Source organism: Carassius auratus, chromosome 19, assembly GCF_003368295.1.
Source record: "Carassius auratus strain Wakin chromosome 19, ASM336829v1, whole genome shotgun sequence".
NCBI classification, from domain to species: Eukaryota; Metazoa; Chordata; class Actinopteri; order Cypriniformes; family Cyprinidae; genus Carassius; species Carassius auratus.
The window spans coordinates 20,745,537-20,755,505 of NC_039261.1; the positions used below are offsets into that span (position 1 = coordinate 20,745,537).

Below are 9,969 nucleotides of genomic sequence, written 5' to 3' on the forward strand. Positions count from 1 at the left end.
CCTAGTTATGCAAAACAGAGAAATAAATGGAGACATCATTAGCATAGTTGCTGTTCTAACAAAGTATAATGTATTTGTTTAACCCAAACTAAAGCATAATAATGCGCATTTTAAGATTTTGAGATGTATTACTTGAATGCTTGGCCAAAGAGATGTGTTTTTAATCTAGAATTAAACAGAGAGAGTGTGTCTGAACCCCGAACATTATCAGGAAGGCTATTCCAGAGTTTGGGAGCCAAATGTGAGAAAGCTCTACCTTCTTTAGTGGACTTTGCTATCCTAGGAACTACCAAAAGTCCAGCGTTTTGTGACCTTAGGGTGCGTGATGGGTTGTAACGTGGTAGAAGGCTAGTTAGGTACGCAGGAGCTAAACCATTTAGGGCCTTATAGGTAAGTAATGATAATTTGTAACTGATACGGAGCTTAATGGTAGCCAGTGCAGAGACTGTAAAATTGGGGTAATATGATCATATTTTCTTGACCTGGTAAGGACTCTAGCTGCTGCATTTTGGACTACCTGTAGCTTGTTTATTGACGAAGCAGGACAACCACCTAGAAGTGCATTACAATAGTCCAGTCTAGAGGTCATGAATGCATGAACTAGCTTTTCTTCATCAGAAACAGACAACATGTTTCGTAGCTTGGCAATGTTCCGAAGATGGAAGAATGCTGTTTTTGTAACATGGGAAATATAGTTTTCAAAAGAAAAGTTGCAGTCTAATATAACACCCAGAGAAGTAACAGTATATCCGTCTAGTTGCAAATTGTTGTCTACTAGATTCCGTATACAGTTTTTTTTTGTTCAATAATTAATATCGCTGTCTTATCCGAATTTAATAAGAGAAAATTATTGTTCATCCAATCTTTACATTTTTTAATGCGCTCTTTTGCTTAGAAAATTGAGAAGTTTCATCTGGTCTTGTTTAGATATAAAGTTGAGTATCATCAGCATAACAGTGGAAACTAATACTAAAACTAATTTTCTAATAATATTACCAAGGGGGATAACATGTAAAATGAAAATAGCAGAGGACCTAGGACAGATCCTTGTGGCACTCCATATTTTGATGAGATCCCCATAAAAACAAACAACGAGGTAGTTATCAGACAGGTATGATCTAAACTATCTTAGAGTCTGCCCTTGAATACCTGTACAGTTTTGCAATCGATACATGAGAATTGTCAGCCTGTGTGATCCTTGTAAACAATTAGTGAATATGCATATAAGCAGCCTTTTAGTTAACAGAGTAGAATAATCAAGGCTGATAGTAAGGCATGTAAACATAAAATAAAACCAAAAAGGATGCAATAACAGCTGTTAGGCACTTCTTGCCCCAACTTGTTAATATTGTGAAATATTCTTAGAGCAAAAATGCTGACCCATTATTTTTAAGATTTTCTCCTAAATCGGCATGAGCTACTTTTAGTCTTAAAATGTTTGGCCGAATACAGGCCCCAAATCTCTGTGTGGAGCACTGGCTGACTCCTTGTGCAAACAAAAATATCATTGGATGGTTAATGGCAAAAGTAATGTTATTAACTGGAGGTGACTATGAGCTAGTGATGATTAAAACATATTTGAATTTAAATTAAAAGTTAATAGTTTATTTGTCTTAGGTCAGTTTCTTGGTAGTTACTTACACACTATAAACATGTTTAATAAGATTTTAATTCTGTTTATTGTAAGTATGAAGTATTTTAGCTTTGTTTTATTTCAAATCAATACAATATTTTGCTTTAATAATTGACTACGTTTATTTGTACCCTCATAATGCGATTATAATGAGAAGCAAAATTCTGGTTAAACCTTACCTCATGTAAACAATACTGATGTTAAGCCCAGCGTGAAGAATGTGAATGCAGTCTAGGCAACCCTGTTTGAAGCATTGCTATGACATTTTAGTGTTTATCACAGTAGCGAATAAAAATCCAAGATAATGCTTGTTGGTTATATTTGACATATAATGCAAATAGTTAGTTGGCTCCACTGACAAACGGTTTCTTTTCTGCGATGGTAATGCTGATTTATTGTTGTATAACACTGCCCTCATGTTTCATGTACATGATGTTTTGTCCCAGGACTCTGGTGAGTGTTCGGTATGTCTGGATGACATGCCTGAGCTTACATGAATATTCATGAGTTTCCTGTTTGGCATTCAATAACAGTGCTCTTAGGATCACAGAAACTGTTAAGCTTAAGCTTCTTCTTTTTTTTATACATGTTAGATGCATAGATAAATGTTACTATTAATGTTATTCTTTTTCATTAGTTAATTCATGGTGAAATTAGAAACCATGCTTTCATTTCAGAATGTTTTAGTCCTATTAGTAATATATAACTCAAAAGTTTACGTTTTAAAAACAAGTGACTAAAATAATCAACCCCACAGTAATAAGTTAGTTGACTGTAAATGTCAAAATAAAAGTCACTCGTGGGACACTTTTCATTTATGAATAAAATAAATAGAGCAACTTATTTGGGGAAAAATATTTAATCACAAATGTGTATATGGAGACATGACATAATAGGCAAAAGCAACTAGGGATTTCAGCAGGTGTCTACACACTGTTCTAATTGATTTGTGCCATATGATACACTTTTAGAAAAAAGTGTTCATTGGGGTTCTATATAGAACCATAGGGTTCTTTACTCAATAATGACAAGAAAGAACCCTTTTGGCACCAAACTGACTCAAATGATTCGCAAACCGGCTTCGAACTCCCGAAATGATTCGCGAACCCGCTTTGAACTCCCGAACTGATTCAAATGATCCGCGAACCCGCACCAAACTTCCAAACTGACTGAAATGAGTCGCAAACCCACTTTGAACTCCCAAACTGACTCAAATGAATCAGGCTCTGAACTCCCGAACTGACTCAAATGATTCACAATCAGAAGTTCCCATTCAAATCAAACACAGCCAGCGCTACTATTGGCTTAGTTGTCTGATTTCATAACATTTACTGAAATTAAGGTATGAAAGGTATGTTGTTAACAAAAAAACCCCATAAATATTTCCGTTCCGAACTGCTTTCCACGTCGAAACATCCACGAACATAACCAGGTGAGCAGATCACTCTCTCACTATTTGATTGCTCTAGTCTTTATCATCATCACCATCCACCTATCAGAACACACGAGAACTCTTTGCTGTGCTTCAAAAGCTCTTGCAGCAGCTCAACACTGGTTTTCTCTGAGGTGGTCGGATCACATCAGATTGTGGTTAATCTTGCAGATCATGACTTACATCTACTCTTCCTCTCCCTGCAGTTTGGTAATATAAAGATTCCTCCTTTGAACTCCCACCTCTACTATGGGTTTTATTGTTCTGGGTATGAATTTGGGTTCCTGGGGTCTCAAAAAAGAAACATTTTCAATATCCAAGGTGAACGTTATGACAATATTTCAGACTCTTTATAAAGGGACTTAACTTACAAAAAATTATGCATTTTTTTCATGCCAGCCAACATGTATTTGACATTATCCTTTTTGACCATTTGCTGACCTGGATGGAGAAAAAATAAATAAATGATATGATTTTTTTTTTTAGAAATTGTATAAAATATAAATTATATATAATATACAAAGCATCATAAGATGAATGCCATTCATATTTGTATAATTAAAATTGTAAAGAAAAAAACAGCACCAAACATAGCTTATACAGTTATCAGATTGAACTGTTTTAAAAAACACTTTTAAATGTAAAACTGAAGTAGAGTATATGACAAAAAGACGAAGGGCTTGATTAGTCTACTTGATGCATAGTCTAACCATAAACAGGATTTCCGTCTGTAATAATAAATGGCTGTGCATAATAATACATAATATATAAAAGTTAAATTCAACGCTGTAACGAAATGATAGAATTCATACACACATCTATATGCAGTATATATGTATCCACCTTTTGCTTTGATTACTGCTTTGCATACTCTTGGCATTCTCTTGATGAGCTTCAAGAGGTAGTCACCTGAAATGGTCTTCCAACAGTCTTGAAGGAGTTCCCCGAGAGATTCTTAGCACTTGTGGGCCCTTTTGCCTTCTGTCTGCGATCAGAGGAGCACTAATGTTTAAAGCCACTTAAAGAGGAAACTCATGAACAGGAAACTCTCAGACAGCGAATATTTCAGAACACCGCTTTAGTTGTGTTTTTCCCCTTCATTGTTTCCTGGTGTTCCTTATATGGTCTTTTCCTGTCCTCATTTAGTTTAATTAATCATTTAGTTTTTTTAATTATCCCTTGCATTTAAGTTTGTGCTGTCTGTGCTAACTGTCAAGGTCAAACCTGGTGTTACCTGTGCTCCTGTCTCCCCCTTGGATTTCCTTGGATATTGGTTTAAAAAGACTATTGTTGTCTACTTTCCAGAGTGAGAGCGTGGCATTTATACCTTATTACACTTTTCTTTTCTTTTTTTTTAACCCTCAGATGTTTCCAGTAAAGAAGACCAGCAAAAAAGTGACATGTGACATGCATCAGCACTTCTCTTGATTCCCATCTTTATTAAATATTCAAACACTGATCGTTAGTCAGAGCTATAAATGTGTGGATGAAGTTATTATATTAAATAGCCTAAATTAAGTGATTACTAGTTTTTGTCTCAGGACAAAAATACTTGGCTTGGGGTGAAATTTTTATACTGTGTGATAGCTTGTATAACATTATTTTTTTGTTGCCAAAGAGAACCACAAAAATCTTCTCCCAAGTGGGAAGGAAATAAAACTTGTACTAGTCTCTGTCTCATGACAGAAGTGGATAAGCTGCATTCTCTCAAAACAAGTCTGGCAACATTTGCGTCCAGAAATGAAGCACTCTGAGAGTTCTACTATGTGCCATTTTTCAGCGGGACACAAGCTTTCTTTTAAAAAGAGAAAAACCGAGGATTGTGTTAAACAGTACAATTTGTAGGTGACTTTGTGGGAATTTACATGATGAAACACTACATGGGAAACTGTGAAAATGTTTGGGAACCGGTTTGATTTTGATCAGAGTGGGTGAACATTAGTCAGGTGAGCTGCTGTCCACTTCCTCATAAAGTAACAATTATAAGAAGGTGTTTTAAAAAACTTAAAAATTAAGTATTTACCACAAAGATTTCTCCATGTCAAATGTACTTACTGGTAGAGATGTGGGCCATATATCTTGTGTATCGGTACAAATTAGGAAACATACTTTTAAACATCCAAATGTTATAGAAGCCACAATTTTGAAAACAAACAAACAATATGTCTCCCTGTAATTTCATTTAATCATTTTTAATTAAACATTTAAATAAACAAATTGTAAACAAACTGGAAAACTTATTCAAGTGTGTAGTTCAAGTAAATTAACAATGATATTTAAATACATTCGTCAGTGTTATCTGACTCGTCAGATATACACACGCAGCTTTCATTCAGACTTTCATGAATCATGGAGGACAAAGAAACAATTCAGCGATTGAAGATTTTCTTCAGAATTCAGGTACATCAAATCCTTATTGATCATAATGTTATAGAAGATACATATTATGTCTCTATTATAATGTATTGTGCGATAGGCTAATGATAATGTATTCTGAGTGGGTTTTCTAATATTCCTAATTATGAATTCGGATGCTGTGGTCTCTGTGAATCATCCTTGTGCAGTGTTATCATTCTTCAACATTTCTAAAGCTTCTCATGTATAGACCAATCTCGATGTGTAAAGTTTATTATGGCATGTAATATCAATGATATTAATTCTTGTCTTTATAATATTATGTCTTTTCCATTGTGTTTGTTCTATTATTTTGGTTCCACAGTGGGATATCAAGGTCACTGGATTCAACATGTGTTCCATGAGAGTGACAGGTCTTAAAACAACATTCTAACATTGATGGAAAAGACATATTCAACAGATCTGTGGGTATAACTTTTCTGTCTAGATTAAATTAAATTAAATTACATTATGCATTTAGCAGACGCTTTTATCCAAAGCAACATTAAAGTGCATTCAGGCTATACAGTTTTGCCCCTCATCATGTGTTCCCGGGGGAATCAAACCCCCAACCTGTGTGCGTTACTGACTAACTGATTATCTGTTAAGTGGACACTTTTCTATTATTTTACCATCAATTCCACAGGCATAGATCAAACTCACGAAGCACGAGTGCCATAAAGAGTGGAAGCATCTATGAAAACATCAGTATATTCAATGGGGAAAACAAATCAAATCTGAGGTATACTTTCTAGGTTAAGATAGATAGAAAATTTATTAATTTTTCCACTTGGGCCCAAATGCTGAATGTTGTGATAACATCTATGCTTCTGTACACTGTAATGACTCTTAGATTAGCAGGGTGTCACTTTAAATTAAATTTTACCGCTTTAATTCATGTAGTAATTTCTTATTTTAATCTTTATCTCAGTGACTCTCAACTGGGCCAAAGGCATAATCATATCAAATCTGGTGAAGAAGTTTGAGCGTCTATCTGAAGGAACAGCAAAGCAGGAAAACCCAACACTCCTGAATGAGATCTACACAGAGCTCTACCATCACAGAGAGTGAGAGAGGAGAGATCAGTAATGAGCACGAGGTGAGACAGATTGAGAAAACAGTCAGGAGAGCAAGCAACAGAGGACACACCAATCAAATGCAATGACATCTTTAGACCTTTACCTGGACAAGAAGAACCCATCAGAACTGTGCTGACAAAGGGAGTCGCTGGCATTGGAAAAACAGTCTCTGTGCAGAAGTTGATCCTGGACTGGGCTGAAGGGAAAGAGAATCAGGATGTCCAGCTCATATTTCCACTTCCTTTCAGAGAAATCAACCTGATGAAAGACAAAACACTCAGTCTTTCAGATCTTCTTCATGTATTTTACCCGAAACCAAAGATATGGAAATATCTAGTGATGAATATAAAGTGTTTGTTCATCTTTGATGGTCGGATGAGTGTCGCCTGTCTCTGGATTTTCAGAGCGATGTGAGGTTGTGTGATGTAAGTGAATCAGCTTCAGTGGATGTGCTGCTGATGAACCTCATTGTGGGGAATCTGCTTCCCTCTGCTCTCATCTGGATCACCTCCAGACCAGCAGCAGCTGATCTCATCCCCTCTGAGTGTGTCCATCGAGTGACAGAGGTACGAGGCTTCAATGATCCACAGAAGGAGGAATACTTCAGGAAGAGAATCAGTGATCAGAGTCTGGCGAATACAATCATCTCACACCTGAAGTCTTCAAGGAGCCTCTACATCATGTGCCACATCCCAGTGTTCTGCTGGATCTCAGCCGCTGTTCTGGAGAAGATGTTGAGTGAAGCAGAGAGTGGAGAGATTCCCAAGACTCTCACTCAAATGTACACACACTTCCTGATCCTTCAGACCAACATCAAGCAAGAAAAGGACTATGAGAATACAGTCAAAGATGAAGATATGATCCTCAAACTGGGGAAACTGGCTTTTCAGCAGCTTGTGAAAGGCAACCTGATTTTCTATGAGGAAGACCTGAGAGAGTGTGGCATTGAAGAGACAGAAGCAGCAGTGTACTCAGGATTGTGCACTCAGATCTTCAGAGAGGAGTTTGGCTTGAACCAGGGGAAAGTCTTCTGTTTTGTTCATTTGAGCATCCAGGAACATCTAGCAGCTCTATATGCACATCTGTCCCTTATGAAAAAAACAGAAATGTGTTTATTACTCTTTCTTCTAGTCCTTTGAAGCATTTGAAGAAGGCTTTAAATGTTTCACCATCTGAGCTGCATAAGAGAGCTGTGGAAAAGGCCTTGAAGAGTAAAAATGGACATCTGGACCTTTTTTTGCGTTTTCTTCTGGGTCTCTCATTGGAGTCCAATCAGACTCTCTTACGAGAACTACTGACACAGACAGGAAGCTGCTCTTACAACAATGAGGAAACGGTTAAGTACATCAAGCAGAAGATCAAGAGGAATCGCTCTCCAGAGAGATCCATCAATCTGTTCCACTGTCTGAATGAACTGGGTGATGATTCACTGATTCAGGAGATTCAAGATTATCTGAAATCTGGAAAAATAAAAGAAACCAAACTCTCATCTTCACAGTGGTCAGCTCTGGTTTATGTGTTGCTGACATCAGAGCAGAAGATGGATGTTTTCAAACTAAAACTGTTCATTGGATCCCAAAATACAGCAGATGAAGTTCTTCAGAAGCTGCTGCCTGTGGTCAAAGAATCCAAATTAGTTCAGTAAGTTCCATGGACAACAATCACTTCAATGATAAAACATGATCCCATGGACATGATTTTGACTTTAGAGTGCATATTACCAAAGCAAAAAAAAAAAAACTAAGCACCTGAGTAGATTGAAAACTGACAGCAGGTTTTTTTTTTTAGATGCTGCATGATTAGGACTGTTAAACATATTTTACATGTTATTCTGTAGTCGCAGCTTGTATCAGTTCACCATGCATCTTCAATCTCTGCAGGTTGATGGATTGTGGTGTTACATATGAAGGTGTGCTGCTCTGGCTTCAGCTCTAAAATCAAACCCCCTCACACATGAGAAATATGAATCTGTCACTAAATAAAGTAGGAGCATCAGGAGTGAAGCTGCTCTCTGATGGACTGAAGGATCCTCACTGTAAACTGGAAAAGCTGCGGTAAGACTGGTGGTAAAATTCTCAATTTTCTTCTTATTGCAAAGGATCTTTTTACAGTACTAATACTACTCATTTAATTCTGTACACACTAGGGGTTGATTTTCGTCCGATTTTTTTTTTTTTTTAAGGGTCATTATATTTCTCACAGATTTCTGCTCATTCTAAATCAGATACAGATAAAGTATCACAGTAAAGATTACATTCATATGCATGTGAATAAATTCTACCTGGCAGTGTCTCTCTACTAGTAAAGCTGTGGGATCTATTTATTAAGAAATATATACTTTTCAGTTTCTATGCTATTTTATTGAGAAATCACAGAACAGAGTTATACATTCCACCGCTGAATCGTGCGCCCGTCTCAGATGATGTACCCGACTGTTTATAGTCTATGTGTGTGCATTACAGTGCAGCAGTGCATTAGATAAGAACGGCAGTTAACTTACCTATACAATAAGCTGTTTAAAATGTGCATGCTCCCATTCAATTTTGAGCATCCAGTAATATAATCATATATGTCTTGTGGAGCCTTTAAGAGTATACATTTATTTGTCATTTCAACTGTTTGGAAACAGAGTATAAATGTGGAAGTCCTTCAAAGATTTCTTATCCTGTTGCACCCTCTATAGAACCAGTGAATAGTCGACATCAAGCTTAAAGTTTCATGGCAGACCATTGAAATTGACTAGTTGATTAGTCAGTGCAACCCCTAGTACAGTATGGAATGGAATGGAAAGTAATGGCAGTGCGTCAACACGCAGCGGCTTCTCTTTGTCCAACAGAATGGTGTTTTTGTCGTGATCGCAGTGTTTTTGTACGTCGTCATGCGTCTACCTGTCTTTAAGTGCGCATACAGTCATGAGTTTCTGCTGGATGTCCACAGAACTGCATTTTTACTGTTGAACTCTGCATACGCGGAACAGCTGCGGAATCTCAGACTGCTCCAGAGGCCTATACCATCAATGACCCCCACTACTGCATCTCGCCCACAGGGGAGGTGCCACAAGCGGCATGAGAGGAAGCAAAAGAGGGGTAAGCGTGGAGGTATCCAGGCTAGGCTAATGGCTAACCCACAACAAGCCATCTATCCCCACCATTGTACTGGCTAACGTACGCTCTTTGACCAGTAAACTGGACTACATCTGACTGTAAGAAGACTGTTGTGTTTTTGTATTCACGGAAACATGGCTCAGCAAACAGTGTTCCAGACTGCGCTATTCAGCTCAACCAGCTAATGTGCAATCGAGCGGACAGAGCTCTCATCACAGGAGGAAAAAAACGCGTTTCAGTTTACATTCTCCGCGAACAACATCAACTGCAACAGGAACGATGCATTAAATGAACTGTACCAACACATCAGTGAGCAGCAGACAGCAC

The 9,969-nt window shown here is 37.4% G+C and overlaps 1 protein-coding gene across 1 annotated transcript; it reads left to right on the forward strand.

Annotated features, from left to right (window-relative positions):
- The first annotated feature begins 7,317 nt into the window (after positions 1-7,317).
- LOC113120210 (protein NLRC3-like) lies at positions 7,318-8,473 on the forward strand. Its single transcript, XM_026290145.1, has 3 exons — positions 7,318-7,505; positions 7,604-8,179; positions 8,419-8,473. The coding sequence occupies exons 1-3, from the start codon at positions 7,318-7,320 to the stop codon at positions 8,471-8,473; spliced, it is 819 nt and encodes a 272-aa protein (XP_026145930.1).
- Positions 8,474-9,969: the final 1,496 nt, after the last annotated feature.